At 39.9% G+C, this 18,185-nt stretch overlaps 1 protein-coding gene across 13 annotated transcripts in view; it reads right to left on the bottom strand.

Annotated features, from left to right (window-relative positions):
* Nucleotides 1–1,121: 1,121 nt before the first annotated feature.
* APBB2 (amyloid beta precursor protein binding family B member 2) overlaps nucleotides 1,122–18,185 on the bottom strand; it is a 432,059-nt gene continuing 414,995 nt past the window's right edge. For 9 of the 13 annotated variants that reach the window (XM_073561128.1, XM_073561135.1, XM_073561133.1 and 6 more), the window contains 4 exons: nucleotides 17,104–17,187; nucleotides 16,898–17,013; nucleotides 11,006–11,182; nucleotides 1,122–6,637 (listed from right to left, as the gene is read on the bottom strand). In XM_073561128.1, coding sequence (XP_073417229.1) covers nucleotides 6,470–6,637; nucleotides 11,006–11,182; nucleotides 16,898–17,013; nucleotides 17,104–17,187 — 545 coding nt within the window. In that variant the 3' untranslated portion in view covers nucleotides 1,122–6,469. Of the gene's footprint in view, nucleotides 6,638–11,005; nucleotides 11,183–11,330; nucleotides 14,690–16,897; nucleotides 17,014–17,103; nucleotides 17,188–18,185 lie in introns of those variants that run through there. The other 4 variants (XM_073561132.1, XM_073561136.1, XR_012227058.1 and 1 more) reach the window with 3 other exon arrangements.

Raw genomic sequence — 18,185 nt, forward strand, 5'->3', positions numbered from 1 at the left:
GTGTGGGCTGCAGGCATCAGTATAACATCCTGCTAATTTGGCATTTTTGCTTTTGGCCAATCCTCCATGTACCTCAAATTATAAAATCGTGTAATGCAGAATTATAGTGGGAAAATTCGACAGAAGCATTGCTGGAGTCATATATGGCAGCACATGGAATTCTATAGGTTTGTACTAAAGACACTGTTTAAAAACTTTACCAACATTTCTGGAAAAGTGAGGACCCTGAGAGCACCCACTTAGAGATGCCTGATCCCGACCTGGGACCACTCCTTTTACACTCTCCGCACCACTTTTGACATGAATGTGCCAGGATTTATGAAAAATCTGAACGGTTCTAGCAAATTCTGTACTATTGGCAACTATGGCCCCGATTCATCCGTTTCATTATAATTTTCAGTGCCTTTTCTTTTTAATCTTGTGGTATTGTGACACAATTGATGCCTAAAGTTGTAAAAATGATATAAAAACTTTAGGGTACTCTTAAATACACCAGGTGGGGGGGGAATGGAGTGGGGTTGTGCCAAATTTTATGACTTTTTAAAAAGTCGCAATAGATGAATCAGTTGAATGCCCCCAAAGTATAAAACAATGACAAAAAACAGGCGAGCACATATAAAATAGACTTAAAAAAAAGTTGCAAATAGAAAAATAAATTGGGTGCAAACAAAAAAAAAGGGCGCAAAAAAGAAACAAAAATCTATGAAAAATAAGCAGAAAGGCTGTGATGAATCGGGTAATGCTGTGTGTATACATCCTCATGCTGGATCTACAGATATCTCACTCAGTGTCGGACTGGGGTGTGAAGGGCCCACCAGTAACACTGACTTTGGGGGCCCACTTTTCACCTGCATACATTCCATTACCCTCGTTCACAAATGTACCTATATCTCTACATAATAATAAACTGGGTAGTTTGGTTAATGAATGATGAGATGCTGCTTTTTCTGTACAGAGTGAATCAAGTGAATTATACCAAGTACTGTCCATACAGTGGGGTTGGGGGCCCACCGGGGGATTCCTCTGTTCCCCTATGGGCCAGTCCGAGCCTGATTTCACTGAATCTATATGTTAACTCTTAATATGCTGTGGCAAAATAAAAAAAACAGCAGACGAGAAGACAATGTTAGCTGTTCGTTTATAAATAAAAGAAAATATCTGTGACGTGTGAATAAAAAAAATCACGACATACAAGGCATAGTGAACATGGCTGTTTATAGAGCCACTGCATACAAAGAATGCATAGATAAATGGACTCTTACTAACACGTTGGCATTTCGTCATACATACACACCACATACATACTTTTTGGCCGTAAAAAAAAGTGACTTTTTTTTTTTAATTACAATTCGTTTTACAAAATAATTCTTTAAGTTAAAATATGCAAAGCTATTTTTAAAACAAAATATCTGCAAAGGATTGGCAATTTCCCATAGATCACTACATGTTTCACCTTATGTCTGCAGAGAGATGAGGACAGTAATGGGAGGTGCAGGAGAGATAGCATGGAATAGCTAGGCAGAAACTTGGTTCCCGTGTACAACGCTCCACAATGTAGCCGGCTGTGCAGAACGGAACTATAAAACAAATTTTTATTTTTAAGGAGCCTTTTTAGTAATTTTACGCTGCAAACAGCAAACATTTTCCATATTCACATTAGTATGATAATTATGTTGGGGTTTTTTTTTTTTTGCAATTTTAGTGAGCTGTCGGTGTGGAGTGTTTTAATTTTTTTTTCATTGACATTCTAAACAAGGAAATGTCACTTGAAAAAAGGAATACAAAATAATGTAATAAAAAAAAGCAACAACTCTGTGGTTACATGACATTTTTGCATGGAGTTTCTTTTATAGAAACAGTTCTAGGAACATTTTCTACAAGGGGTTATCCACTGCTCAGACAAACCCTTCTCAGTCCTTATGTTTACCCCCAGTGACAGCTCTCACGTTTCCAGAATTTATGTGATTTGTCTGGCGGAGAGGAAAGTGACGCCAGTGCTGATTGACCACAGGGATTGCGTGACATAACAATGTTACGCGATCCCAGGGAGAGTCAATGCCAACATCGCTGGAATGATGCGGAACTGGAGGTGTGTATTATTTTTCTGGAATAAAACTTAAGGATTTAGAAGGGGTTGTCCGAATAGTGAACAGCTGCTGTAAAGGACATTTTTTTTCCACTTTTATAAATTTAGATGCCCACTTTAAACCACACACATAAATTGTACAGTGTAAGCAAGTTACGAACCATCTCTCTCGACCACTCATTCTGAATGGTCAGGGTCAGACTGGGGTTCCTTAGGCCCACCAGAGATGATTATGATGACCACCCTAGAACTAAACAGAACTTGTGCACGCCATCTTTAATTTCACTGTACATTTTGTAGATATCATTGTTCATTAAGATCTAATAGGTTCATTGTATATAAAAAAAATAGACCCTACTGGTAAATGATTGGTGCTAAGGTCTACTCTAAAAGGGGAAGTCTTCTTTTGAACTGTTAAGACATAGACATGAACAATTCAATTGTGCTGCTGTGGTCAGAGGTCCAGTCCTTTGTGGCAGCTGGTCTGCAGTTCTCTGCCTCCTCACGTTCTTTGTGCCAACCGGCCACCAATTCTCTGTCTCCTCCGGTCCTCTGTGGCAGTCAGTCTTCAGTTATGCGCACGGCACCCTGTGTGCATCTGGGGATTAGTAGGCACATAGAGATGAATGTCATGGTATTGTGAGGCCTAGTAAGCCCTACAGGTGCGTAGGATGCCTAGCTGGATGTCAGACCAGGGCGGCTCAAATCAAATTGCTCATCTCTATTAGGATGCTGTACTGTGTCAAAGCCAGGATCTCCCATAGGATCCGGTGGACTGTGGTGGGTCCATCTTAGGCTACTTTAACACTTGCGTTGCTTGGAGCTGCGCACGGCTGCCGCTAAACTCCACCCACGGCCGCGCCTCCTCCGGTCAGCTCCACCTATGGGCGCATGACGCTGCACGCGACCTGTGTACCCTATCTTTAGCATTCGGTATGCAGACCGTGCGCAGGTATGCATTTGCCGGTGCATGTGTCCTTTTGACGGTGCGCCGACCTGCGCCAAACGCACCGTGTTGGATTTTGGTGAGCTCGGCGCACCGTCAAAAGGAAGCATGCGCCGGCAAACGCATACTTGCGCACAGCCTGCGTACCCAATGCTAAAGGTAGGGTATGCAGTTCGCATGCAGAGTCATGCACCCATAGGCGGAGGTGACCAGAGGAGGCGCGGCCGTGGGCAGAGCTTAGCGGCGGCCGTGCACTGCCCGACGCAGCTCAAAGCAACGCAAGTGTGAAAGTAGCCTTACTCTCCAAAAACACCTTATTTTCATACAAAGCGTGACTTAAATTGACCCCTTGGACAGTAGTTTGGTGTACTGGTGTGGCCTCCCTTGACTTGTCCATACATATTCTTTACATGGGAGCCTAGGGCTGTTGCAAGGCTTCTGTCAGAGACATAGGCTCCCATGTTGAAGAACATATAACGTTTTTACTAGAAGGTGTGAGACTGTATGGAATTGGTGTCATGACAAATTGTAGAACCTTAACAATTCCAGAATGATGAAGGGTGGATGCTCCTGTGTGTCACAGCATCCCTCTGATGTAATTGATGTTCTTTTGTTAAAGGCTAAAAAAATAAAACCACAAAATATAAAAAAAGAACTAAACACTCATTTTTTTCTGCATATTTGACGTGACTGTGGGGCAGCTTGAAGCAACAGGGAGACTGATGAGAACAGCAAGTCACCGCCTTTTGTGGACACACTGCCATGAGTAATTCATATACTAGGTCGCCAATATAGTCTAAACGCGCTGAAATGGTCAGCATAATTCTTAATTCTGACTGAGGAGGACGTTAAAGCAGAATTGTACGAGTGCAGTATGGATACAAGTTGCATATGACGAACATATGGATATTGAGATAATAGCAGATAAAACAATGCACCTCCGCACTAAATCTGCAGGGATACGAGGGTGCAGAAAGCCCAAATTCCTAAAATATTGACCCTCCGGCCACATGTATTAACACTGAGGGTCCATACAATTTGCTGATTTTGGTCCCCTATGAAACAGTATTAAAGAATGAAGCTTTATTTGGTGCAGGCATTTCCTATTTTTTTTCCACCTTCCATGTTTTATCACCCACAGAATTTGATGAAGAAACACTACGTTGAGCGCAGGAAGGGAAGTCAATTTGTCATTTACAAACCTGCCAAAAACTGGAAACTCGTTACATTGCAAATAAGGAGAAAGAAAAATCAAATGCCCAATAAATTATTCTCCTTAAAATACAATTAATGGCTAATATAATTAGTGACTGCGGCTGCAATTTACCCTACTATTAAATTTGTGCATATGATTACATGAGCTTTTCTTTCCTTGGAAGAAGCCAAATCGTGTAAGACCAATAGACTGTTGAAATACAGGACTAAGTATCAGCCAATTGTCTATGTAGGGTACAGGAGCACTGCAATTAACTGCTCACAGATCGGTTTAAAGGACAATGACAATGCAATACTAAATACTAAATCCAGTAATATATGCATTTTTATCTTTTAACATAATAGATTTTGGTCCAGTACATATTTCTCATTTGCAGTGTTCCATGTCTAATTTTCTACAGCCTCCACTAGAGGGAGCTCAGGAGCAAACTGCATACTGAATTTACATAGAACACAATAATAAACCAGTATGCGGAATGCTTGTAAGCTCCCTCTAGTGGTAGAGTTTAGTATCTTAACGATGCCTATGCAGATAATTTGGAGTTCTGTGTTAGAATAAGGGAGCTCTGACAGCAGTAAAGATAAATGAAGGAAATATCGAAAAATACCGTAATATACAGTATTAAAGGTTGGACATTATTTAGGATATCAAAACTGTGTCTGTACACAGACATTTTTTGTAGTGTGCTCATTCCTTGGCATCATGTATAGTTCCTTTGCTTAAGATATATTAATTTACAGTCCTAAAATGGTTTAGCACATTGCATGGCCTATACAGAAATATTGTGATGTAGACAGAGCAATGAGGCGTGATGTAGACAGAGCAATGAGGAGTGATGTAGACAGAGCAATGAGGGAGGACTATGTACGGGCTCCACAAGTTGTGATTGACTATTCAGCTGCCAGACTATGTAGGCAGTGTGCTATGTTGAGAGTGTATCTGACTCAGTGCCCTTAGCACTGGTATGGACTAGTATAGAGGAGAGCGGGCTAATATTAGAAGATATGATCTCTATAATGCAGTTCGGCATGAGGTGGTGTGGAATAAATGTTCTAACAAGCTGTCCACATCCTGTATGTAATTATCCGACCACCCCAGGGAAGCCCATCTACTAGATTCCGACCACAAAAGGGAAGCATATCTACTAGATTCCAACCACCCTAGAGAAGCCCATCTGCTAGACTCCGACCAACTCAGGGAAGCCCATTTACTAGACTCCAACCACTAAAGGAAGCCCATCTACTAGACTCTGACCACCCAAGGGAAGTCCATCTACTAGATTCCGCCCACCCAAGGGAAGCCCATCTACTAGACTCTGACCACCCAAGGGAAGCCCATCTACTAGACTCTGACCACCCAAGGGAAGCCCATCTACTAGACTCTGACCACCCAAGGGAAGCCCATCTACTAGACTCTGACCACCCAAGGGAAGCCCATCTACTAGACTCTGACCACCCAAGGGAAGCCCATCTACTAGACTCTGACCACCCAAGGGAAGCCCATCTACTAGACTCTGACCACCCAAGGGAAGCCCATCTACTAGACTCTGACCACCCAAGGGAAGCCCATCTGCTAGACTCCAATCATCCAAGGGAAGCCCATCTACTAGACTCTGACCACCCAAGAGAAGCCCATCTACTAGACTTCAGTTTACAAAATTATGTTTTTGTGCATTTACTGATTAAGTGTTGGCAGCGCAGGTAATAAAAGACCCCATAAATCTGCTCCACTGACACCTAGGCCATCGTATTGGTCAGACAGCAGTGTCTTTTGTGGGTACAGATCACAAGGATGAACATCGTGATGTTTACTTTCCTCAAGGATGGGATGAGTCAGTGAGCTACGGGATGCTTAGTAATCCTTAACAATGGACTCCATGGCATTTGTTAAAGAGTGCAGAAAATGTCATCTTGTCATGAAATGTTTCTCATATTTACAATCGGAAACAGACAATCCAATGAATGTAAGAAGAACCACGTAGAGGAGAGAGAAAAATAAAAAGTATGAATAGATATATATTTATATTCATGCTTCTTTTGTAGTACGCCATGGTGTCAGAACGAGAACATGCTTGTCAAACATCAGATTAAGAGAGATTCTCTGAAGAGAAAAGCAGCAGCTTAATGGAAGGCTGAGCCGTGGCACACTCCGATACACAGCTACTTTTACTTCAGCAGACACATAAGATTCAAGTGTTCTTTATTCTTCCGCCATCTTGAAGCTATGGCATGTCGGCCACAGGGCGTTTCTGTTTCAAAGTGTCAATCAGGGATAAAACGCCACGTTTTACACTGGTCGTGACTCTTCTTGTCACAGAGTCTGGAGGAGGTGGCGGTGGCTGTGGCTTCTGGGAAGGAGGCCTGGCGACCAGGCACTTCTGATACCGCAACTAGAAAAAACACACGAGTCCTTATGTTAGTAAAGAAAGACAACCAATGTCTGCCCCAATATTCCAGATATAACCTTATACCTGATATACACTTATCGAAATAGTGTTAAAGGGCTTGTTAAAGGGTTTTTGCTCCCATTCCGAACATAGTAATTTTCCGTTTTATTTTCTGTTTTTTTCCCTCCCCTTCTTTCAAGAGCCATAACTTTTTTATTGCTCAGTCAACATAGCTGTATGGGGGCTTGTTTTCCGGGATGAGTTCTTGTTTTGAATGACACAATCCAAAAAATTCCAATTTTGGCAAAATGACAGAAAAAAACCCCACCATTATTTAATGGATTTTATTTTTACAGCTGTCATTGTGTAGTAAAAATGACCTGGCAATATGATTCACCAGGTCTGATAATGGTGATACCAATCATGCATGGTTTTTAATATACAGTGGGTAAGGAAAGTATTCAGACCCTTTTACATTTTTCACTCTGTTTCATTGCAGCCATTTGCTAAATTAAAAAAAAATCTTTTTTTTCTCATTAATGTACACTCTGTACCCCATCTTGACTGAAAAAAAAACAGAAATGTAGACATTTTCGCAAATTTATTAAAAAAGAAAAACTGAAATATCACATATTACTGCTTGCATATGATATTACATACTTGCTAAGAAAAGTATGAGTGTCTGAGCAAAGGGCTTGAATACTTATGACCATGTGATATTTCAATTTTTCTTTTTAATACATTTACAAACATTTCTACATTTTTGTTTTTTTCTCAGTCAAGATGGGGTGCAGAGTGTACATTAATGAGGAAAAAAATGAACTTTGAGTTTACCAAATGGCTGCAATGAAACAAAGAGTGAAAAAGTTAAAAGGGGTCTGAATACTTTCCGTACTCACTGTATATACTTTATATACCGTAAGTGGTGAAAAAAAAAGAAAAATCAGAAAGCTGTAAAAAGTAATTCTTGCTTGTGTCACCATTTTCCAAGACCAGCACCATTTCCATTTTTCAGTTGTGGATCTGAGTGAGGGATCTTTTTTTTACATGACAAGACGATTCTATCGATACCATTTTGGGGAACATGTGACAAATTGATCGCTCCCTATAGTTTTTTTTTTTTTTTGCACTGTTGCTAAAAGCCAAAAAACCCTCAATTCCAGCGTTTTTTATTTTTTTCTCTTTACGGTACTTGTAAATTGGACTAATTAATTTCATATTTTCATAAATTGGACTTTTACGAACACAGCGATACCACATATTTGTATTTTTACATTTTTTCTTTATTTTTAATGGGTGAAACAGGGGTGATCTGAATATTTTCGATCTTTCATAATTTTAAAAACTTTTTTTCTTAAACGCTTTCACTTGTTAGTTTTTTTTTTAGAAGACTTAACACTGCGATTGTCTGATTGGCATCAAATGACCAAGTTCTCCAAAAAATATCACATAGTTTTCATGGGAGATTTCAACTATCCAAACATTTGTTGGGAATCTCTCTCAGGCAAAACTAACAGGTCAAGGAAATTCTTATCCTCTCTTGCTGACAACTTTATCTTCCAAAAGGTAGGGGAGAAAACAAGGGGAACTGCTACCTTGGATCTAATCCTTATAAACAGGGAGGAAATGGTTGAGGAGGTAAAAGTGGCTGGGACCCTAGGAGGTAGCGACCATGCTATTTTAGAATTTTGGATAACTAGAGGCGGAAGACCTGTGAAGACTCAGACATCAAGGTTAGATTTCAGAAAGGCAGATTTTAAGGGATTCAGAAAGAGAATTGGAGGGATCCAATGGCTGGATATCCTTAAGGACAAAAATGTCCAGGAAGGATGGGAAATCTTGAAAAATTAAATTCTCAAAGCACAATCGTTAACAATTCCGAAAAGAGGGAAGAATAGGAAAGGAAACCAGGATTGATGAACACAGAACTTAAGCACGTGCTAAAAAGGAAGAAAGAAATGTTTATAAAATGGAAAAAGGGAGGCATATCTAAAGAAGAATATAATGCTGTCTGCAGAAATTGCAGGGCACAAATCAGATTATCTAAAGCTGACAATGAATTGAGGCTTGCAAGAGATGTCAAAAGCAATAATAAAGGATTTTGGGGATATGTCAAAAGTAAAAGAAAAGTCAAAGGTGCTATAGGATTTCTACAGGATGAAAATGATGAAATGGTAAGACAGGATGTTGAGAAGGCCAAACTTTTAAATTCCTATTTTGCATCTGTTTTCTCTCAGAAAGGAAATGTAACATCAATGGTTCTTCACTGTCCTATTAAGGGAATAGAAGAATCCAGGATATCTATAAAACAGAAAGTTAGTGAGGAAACACTTAGCTAACCTAAATGAATTCAAGCCTCCAGGTCCAGATGAATTACACCCCAGAGTTCTAAAGGAGATAGCAGAAGAAATTTTTGAACCCCTCTCCATAATCTTTGAAAATTCTTGGAGAACAGGAGAAGTCCCAGAAGACTGGAGAAGAGCAAATGTTGTTCCTATCTTCAAAAAGGGGAAGAAGGTGGACCCAGGGAACTATAGGCCGGTGAGTTTGACTTCTATACCAGGAAAGATCTTTGAACAAATTATTAAACAACATGTATGCAAGTACCTGAACAAGAATGAAGTGATTAACCAGAGTCAGCATGGGTTTGTAACTAATATGTCATATCAGACTAACTTAATTTCCTTCTATGACAGAATCACTGATTGGGTGGATCAGGGAAATGCTGTAGATATAGTATATCTTGACTTCAGCAAAGCATTTGACAAAGTATCTCACACAATCCTTATTGAAAAAATGGCTAAGTATGGAATGGACAAGGCAACTGTTAGGTGGATTCATAACTGGCTTAGTGATCGGACCCAAAGAGTGGTCGTAAAAGGCTGCACATCCAGTTGGAAGAATGTGTCAAGTGGGGTACCACAGGGCTCTGTCTTGGGCCCTGTATTGTTCAACATCTTTATCAATTATTTAGTCATGTCAGATTTAGATGAAGGAATTGAGTGTAAACTGATTAAATTTGCTGATGACACAAAGCTAGAAGGGATAGCTAATACTAGAGAAGAGAGAGCGAGGATTCAAAAGATATAAATAAACTGCAGCAGTGGGCAGCAACTAACAGAATGGTTTTTAACAGGAAAAAATACAAAGTACTACATCTTGGCAATAAAAATGAAAAAAGCATATACAAAATGGGAGGAATAGGGCTAAGCAACAGCACATGTGAAAAAGACTTGGGTATACTAATTGATCACAGACTGATATGAGTCAGCAGTGTGATGCAGCAGCAAAAAAGGCAAATGCAATTCTAGGATGTATAAACAGAAGCATACAGTCTAGATCACGTGATGTCATTATTGTCCTCTACTCCTCTTTGGTCAGACCTCATCTGGAATACTGTGTTCAGTTTTGGGCGCCACATTTTAAAAAAGACATCAACAAACTGGAGCAAGTTCAGAAAAGAGCAACCACAATGGTGACCGGTCTGCAAACCCTGTCTTATGAAGAAAGGTTGCAGGATTTGGGAATGTTTAGCTAGCAGAAGAGAAGACTGAGAGGAGACTTAATAGCTGTCTACAAATATCTCAAGGGCTGTCACATTGTAGAAGGATCATCTTTATTCTCATTTGCATAAGTAAAGACTAGAAGCAATGGGATGAAACTGAATGGGAGGAGACACAGATTAGATATTAGAAAAAACTTTTTGACAGAGTGATCAATGAGTGGAACAGGCTGCCACGAGAGGTGGTGACTTCAATAGATGTCTTCAAACAGAGGCTGGACAGACATCTGTCTGGGATGATTTAGCGAATCCTGCTTTGAGCAGCGGGTTGGACCTGATGGCCCAGGAGGTCCCTTACATCTCTACGATTATATGATTGCTTATACTGTACTATATATACTATATATACTATACACTATATAGCAAAAGTCACGGTCTGCTAATAAGTTCAGCCACAGGCTGAACTTCAGCAGTGCACCATAATGACAGGCATGGGTCTTCAGCATAACCTAGGCTACCATAGTAACTCATAGGTCTAAACACCCCATTCAAATGTTTCAAGGGGTCGCTGTGCTTAGACCAGTGCTGCAACGACTTTCTCACAGAGAACAAAGGACCACTTGGTCAAGCCAAACCTTCCTGTATATGGGGGAAGCGGGAGAAATAGCAGTTGGACGAACTATCGGGAGACCGCTATGTATTGTATATGGAAAGTTTTATACCGGTTCATAGTGCGCATGTCGCGTCTTATGTTGTGTCTATGCTAGATATTGCAGATTAATACCATTCAAGTAAATGGGATTTTCACCAGTCTAATACTGACGGCTAAACCATCACACAAGATTCCATTTTTTGGAAAGCATCCTTACCATGCATGCAGCTTGGACAGCTTCAGAAACACTTCCTGCATTGGGCTCACACCAGAAGACATGAGTCTCAAAATGCTGATTGCCTGTGTCCATAATGAAAGCAAATGTATGGATATCTTTACCAACACCCATGAACGATAGGAAACGCACCCGACATTCTAATAAGACTTCTTCATCCTGCCGGGAAGGAACAGATGACATTTCTCAGCTTGCAGTTACATCTCTGTGCACACGACTATCCTAATTACCATCCAGGAGTACCAATATCATGGCTGCCTCCTCTACTGGGCATCATCATACTGAGGTATCTTTTTGTTATAAGAAATTACAAATTTGTAACCCAGAAAAGGCTTTGCCCTAAGGCTTTATAAAACATTGCTTTAGATTTTGGTTCTCCTACTGAGCAGCTAATGGTGTCACAGAACTTCGGCTTACTCCACAAAAGAAAAACATTAACGCTTCAAAAATAAGTGACAAAATTTTCATTTCCATAGTGCAAATAAATTATTCTCGGAGACAAAATTTAACAGAACCCCCTGCCACTAATGAATAATTGGCCAGACTTTTTATAAAATTGGCCTTCAAAAGCTGTCAACCAAACATTCTTCGGGCAGATTCATCTTTCGAATATTAACTCCCTTCTCCCCCTATAGATTCATGTTAAGCTTAGTTGAACATGCATGTGTCATCAATAAGGAGAGGGGTATAATTCACAGCCAAAAGCCTCTGGTGGTAGCTCATCTCTTGGAGAACAAAAGGATCGGATACGTTGAAGTCCAGTATGCTCAATCCTTGTTTTCCCAGAGATTTGAGTTGAGATGGTGAGCCATTCCCGGCTGACGTGGGAAGGTTCGGCTTTATCTACATGTAAGGGGTTAGACAAGCTTTACTTTTGCCATTACTAACCCTTGTAATTAGACTTTTCAAAATTTGACAACTCTTACCATAAAGTATCCCACCCCATGCATGATGAAAGTTTTTTTCTCTCCCATTTATATGAGGGGAATCAGAACGAAACCTCGTTACATCTCCTAAATGTTTTTCATTTGGTGACATGGTCTATACTTAGGATATGCGATAAATATTGATTGGTGTGGTACAACTCCTCAAGGGTCATGTTACCTACTGAGAATTAATTCAGTACCATTGAATCAATACCAGGCACAGCTACAATTGTACGGTTGGTGATGTGCCTGCGTCAACAAAGAAGGGTATGGGGCGCCGGCTTGAGCATTGCCATCCTTCCTTCTGCTGATCAGCAGTTGGACCTCAACCAATTATTGATGGCTTATCATAATGATCGACTATCAATATCAAAAGGCACAGAAAACCCCTTGATCTACCGAAATTGATATTTTAGAGCAGCTTTATTACAAAGGACAAGCCTAAATTAAGTTGTTCCTTACTGACTGTCTATGCACTTATGTCCACTCTAAAATGTAACATTACAACAGTGAATGATGGAATCACAGAATTTTCCACTGACATTAGTCCATGCAACCCAAGTCTCATCTATTTGCCACAATCATAGGACTCTACAAACAATAGCTCGCTACCACAGAGCACCAGAATGGATTGACGTGTCGAGATGGCAGCATTTCCAATTTATTGCTATTCTTGTATTCCCAGTATACTGGTTCTGGAGTGTCCGGGTCTCAGGAGCATTGGGTTTTGCTGTCTTAGTACAGTGGATATGTGAACCAAAGCAATCTCTATAGACGAGTGTTAGCTGATGCACAAACTCTCTGTATATTACATGCATGCTGATATATGGAATGAGCAGAACAATTTCATGACGACTGTGGGCAAATACGACAGAAGTGTGTGCGAATGTGAGAGTAATAATAATACAGAGGCATACACTGAGTTATAGATGGCAATATAGGATTTTAGCTTGTGTGCGGATTGTAGGTCTTTCTGCAGGAACCATCCCAGCAACATCTCCGAAAACTGAGGAATTACTTCAGATAAAGCAGGTGACATGGAGCTGGAAAATAACATTTTATATTATTTTATATTTTTTCTGTGCATAAAGATTCCCTATCGTTCACCATCTGCTTCTGCCACATGATTAATCTCCTGTAGTGCTGATGCACTATGGGCCTGACACATATTTTTGCTGATGTCTATAGTATGGTATTTTATTATGTAGGTCAAATGAAAAATGGGGTGAAAAATGGCAAGTAGTATACAACAGGTGAATACCTCAGATTTGTAGTATGGCATATGTACAAGACCTTATGCAGGGGCGGACATATCACAAGTGCAACCATACAAATGTAAAACAGCCCAATTCGACCTCCAATGCAGGTGGCATTGTGCATTTTGATGAGCTCTTGGACTGCAAAGGGCGCTTATATTGTTCTTGCATAGTGATACTCTATGCCAGTCTGCCAATGGTCTTAGGGGTCCCGTACAAAATAGATAGTTGCGATCAGAACGAATGCTCGGCTGTCGGCGATGTCTCCCAGCTCCTCTATGAGCAGGAGAGCTCAATCTGCTGAGCGTTCCCATGTTCTGTATGAGAAAGCTGCTGCCTGACATTTTTAGCGGCGGCTTATCCCTCTGAGAACAAGAGGATGAACAGTCTGAAAGAATCATGCAGATCTTTATTTCCCCCCAACCCTATTTGTTGGGGTAGAGTCTGAAGGTCCCTATACACATTAGGCTGTCGGACAACGTTAGTCTAATGTACACCTTTTATGCCTACAATTTATTTTTACAGAGAATTTGTTATTGCAGATTGAAACAAAGTCTTACCCAATTTCATAATGCCAAAATAACTTCCCCTACATTAATTTCTCTGTAAGGGCACGTTTATGTACCAGAATTTCTAAAGAAGAAAAATACGGCTTGGATTTTGCCACAATTTACAATGCCAAACCACAGCAGAATGCTCATGTAAAGCATGTTGGAATACATTTACACACGTGGACAAATTATTGGTACCCTTCCGATAAACCTTTTCGAGACTTCAGGTTTCAGTTCCTTCCACAGATGTTCAATAGGATTTACGGTAGATCAGGGCTCGTAGAAGCCACATTAGAAGAGTCCAATGCTTTGTTCTTATCCATTCTTAGATATTTTAAGCTGTGCGTTTTGGTTCATTTTTCTTTCGAAGGACCCAAAACCTGCAACTCAGACCAAGCTTTTTGATACTGGGCAGCACATTTAGCTCCAGAATGCTGTGATAGTCTCAAAAAATGTATTGTACCCTGCACAGATTCAAGACACCATGTGCCAGGTGCAGCAGAGGAGCCCCAGAACATACCTGAACTTCCTCCATGTTTCAAAGTAGGTACAATGTTCTTTCCTTTGTAAGCTTCATTTTTGTACCTGTGAACATGCAGCTGTTGTGACTTGGCAAAAAGCTCCAGTTTTGATACGCTACAAGATGATTTGTGGCTTGCCAGTATGCATTTTGGAAAATTCCAGTCTCACTTTTTTAGGATTTGCTTTCAGTCGTCTTCCATGAAGTCCACTGTGGCCAAGACTGTGATGGATGGTGCAATCTGACACTAAGGCACTTGCAATGAATGGTGCGATCTGACACTTTGGGTTCATCTCCTATCTCTTTAGAAATTGTTCTGGGCTCTTTGGTTACCATTCTTCTATACATCACTTCAATTTGTCATCAATTTTCCTCTGACGGCCTCCTCTGCTTGGCTACAGTCCCATAAACCTCTGAATAAGATGTAAAACTGTATTAACACTAACGTGAAGATGTTTGGAGATGATCTTATAAATGGACTATTTTATACATGTTTGTCTATTATTTTCTTCCTAATCTCCTGAGACAGCTCTCTTCTTAGCTTTCTTTGGTCCACGTTCAGTGTGGTACATGGTACACAGCATGATACCAAACAGCACAATGACTACTTTTTCACCCTTTAAATAGTCAGCCTGATTACAGGGTTGTAGACACCTGTAATGTCAATTACAGGACACATATGTCCCTATAGTCAAATTATTTCCAGTATTTTCTAGGAGTACTATCATTTTTGACCAGGCCATTTACCTTAGTTGTGCTTTTTTTTCATTATTATTTTCGGTAGTTTCAAGTTATTTCAGTGACTAATGTGGGCATTTCTTACTTTAACATAGTCTACTGCAACACGTTCTTTTTATTGGAAAAATGAGATTTTACCAACACACCTGCTTTAATCTCCGCTCGTACTGTAGAATTGTTTAATACGCAAATTCTTGCATGTATTTAATTACCTAATAAAGTGACTAAATCAAACATCTGCTCTGCAAGTGATATAAAATTACACTGAAATAGGAGCCTATTTTGTTGCGCTTCGATAGCTGCAGCGCCATTTATTTCATTATTTTTCTGCGTTCATCTAAATGTCATTGTGCTCGCGCTGTTAGCTGGAAAATGTGACCTTGAAATCAGTCTTAAGCAGAAGAGTAAGGCCGGGTTCAGATGGCTGTATTTCCTGAACCGCAATGCCCGGAATGTCCACCTAGGCTGGAAGTTCAGGAGACCCCCAGTCAGTCCAGGCATTGCTGTCTGTGTACGGACTGTGAAAGGTGGATGCCTGATCTGGCCTAAGTGAGAAAAACACCTTACAAACCATATTCATGACTTCCAGAATATAGTGGCCAATGTAATATAACTAGCAGCACATTAGACACTACTTATGTCAGATCACTGGAAGGAATGGGAAGAGGAGAAAGGGCTAAGATCACAATGGGCGTTTTGCTGTGTTTTTTTTTCTGCGGCAAAAACTGAGTGCTTGGCAAGAAAGAAGCTGCGGCAAAAACGCAGGTTTTGCCACGTTTTTGGTGTTTTTTTTCCATTCAATGGGTGAAAAACGCCAAAAAAACGCTGAAAGAAATGACATGCTCTGTGTCCAAAAAAACAAGCAAAGCACAAAATAATGATGCAAAAAAAAAAAACTGTGTATGAGATTTCTGAAATCTCAGACATAGCTGGTACTGTCAAATGGAGCTGAAAATTTTCAAAAAAACTAAAAAAAAAGTTCAAAAACGCCCAGTGTGAACTTAGCCTAAGTGTTGCAACGTACAAGACGCGATAAGTGGATTTCTCAGAAACAGTGATATAAGAATAGATATGTGAATGATTTCAAAGCAGCAGATGTTAATGAGTCTCTGTTGTTTTAATAGTTTTTTTCATAAATTTAGTAAACATGAAAATAAGAAACATTGTAATATATATTATTAGATAAATCTGCTTCTTTTTCCTCTTGGACTTATCTTTCATGTTCACAATTCTTAATTCACGGGGTAAAATCTGTTTTCAATGAAGACAGATTTTCCCATCAGTGAGATAGATGACAGTTGGTGCTCATAAAGTTATATGGAGAATTGTAACTGTCTCTCCATAGAGTTTTCAAAATACTAACTGCCACCTCCGATCTCAGTAATGGGAAAATCTGTCTTCAATGAAAGTTCAGTCCAGGGGAAAAGACAAGCAGATTTCTTTGATAAGATATATTACATCATTTCTTATTTCCATGTGTACTATTGATTTATGAAATAAAAATGTAAACAATACTCTTTAAAACTTTCAAAAGGTGGGTCATAAAGAAGGACTGGGCACAATGGGTGACAGATAACCTATAATCCCACTGTTTTCAAATATCTGGCATCAATAGTCACAAAATTTGGCACAATGAGTATTAGCATAAAATTTGACAACTTTTTTTCCTTTTTGCACCTGCGCTGTCACTGTTAAAGTGCCTGTGGTGCCTGTGGTAGAGGAAAAAAAGCAACAAATTTATGATATTGGATTACATTATACTCCAGAAAACTGGTGGAAATGGTAACTGAAATCTCAAAGCTGGCATAGACTTCATTTTTTGACGCACACTCGAAAGATGATGAAAATTTCCAATTAGAGGGGTTCTGGTTTTATTATCTCACCTTCTCCTTGATGACAGTCACGGTGGCATCAGCTACGTTCATAATGACGGGTGTCCAGTCCTCTTGGTCTGAAGGGGTCATTAGACTATCTATGGCGTCATTGACAACGTCCATACCTTAGGAAGAAAGACGACATATAAGACGATATGCCGTGTACATGAACAGATGCCGCACTGTAGGAAATCTACAGATGAGATCTCGCCTACCTATGGGTTTAGTGACTGATTGCATCCCTAAATACCGCACGTGAAACTTCTGCACAAGTTCTGTCTTTGGTGTTGGGAATTCTACTGTATAGGAGGAAAGACAAGACAGTAATAAATAATTCATTAATAACGAGCAGCCATAAGCAGAAAATCGTCTGGAAGCTACGTCTTCCAATCATCAACTATACACCAGTAATATCTGAGAAAAGTCACTAAGGTTTACTCTTATATTAACAGTTACAGATACATGGCCTATTCACAAACTGAATACTAAAGGGGTATTCTCATCTCCAAGATCCTATCCCAGTATGTAGTAGGTGTAATAATAATATTAGCAAATAATTCCAAATAGAAATGTAGTATAGTTTTTCTGATTTGCTAGGTCTCTTTCCTCATGTGCAGGCATTGCAGGACCTTAGGTATCCATGGTTACAACTACTGATGTAGGGAGTTAGCTGGTTGCTAGTGGTTGTAACCATGGATACCTAAGGTCCTGAAATGTCTGCACAAAATGAAAGACATAGCAAATCAGAAAAACTATACTACATTTCTAATTGGAGGTATTTGCTATTATTATTATTATTATTACACTTACTGCATATTGAGATAAGATCTTGGCAATGGGAATACCTCTTTAAGCTTGATATCCGTACACAATAACAATATCGGATTGAATCACTTTATGGAAAAGAGCAATTCTCATAATACAAGAAGGGAATGAAAATCCTGAAAAATGGCTCCAATGGTGCTGCCATGTCTAATATCACATGATATGTTATGGCTGCTCCACTCCGGAGCCATCAGATTTAGTTAGCTCCCTACATTTTTCAGACCTCTGTTTATCTGACACACTGTACATCTTTGGACACAGGAAACAAGACGATATAAGTCTAGAATGTGAGGCACCACAGCATTTTTCTGTGTGCTACATGCCATGTGTCACTGGCTTTATTGCCACCAGATACTGAATTAGCAGAGAATTCAGGATTATTCTGGAAGAAAGTACTGTATCTCCCAGAACACTTCCATGTAAGACTGGGGCTTCACGATGTCATGTGTTAGAATAGCCGTTTGGTCCTATC

The sequence above is a fragment of the Dendrobates tinctorius genome, unplaced genomic scaffold, assembly GCF_039654945.1.
Source record: "Dendrobates tinctorius isolate UK_male_01 unplaced genomic scaffold, ASM3965494v1 ptg000314l, whole genome shotgun sequence".
NCBI classification, from domain to species: Eukaryota; Metazoa; Chordata; class Amphibia; order Anura; family Dendrobatidae; genus Dendrobates; species Dendrobates tinctorius.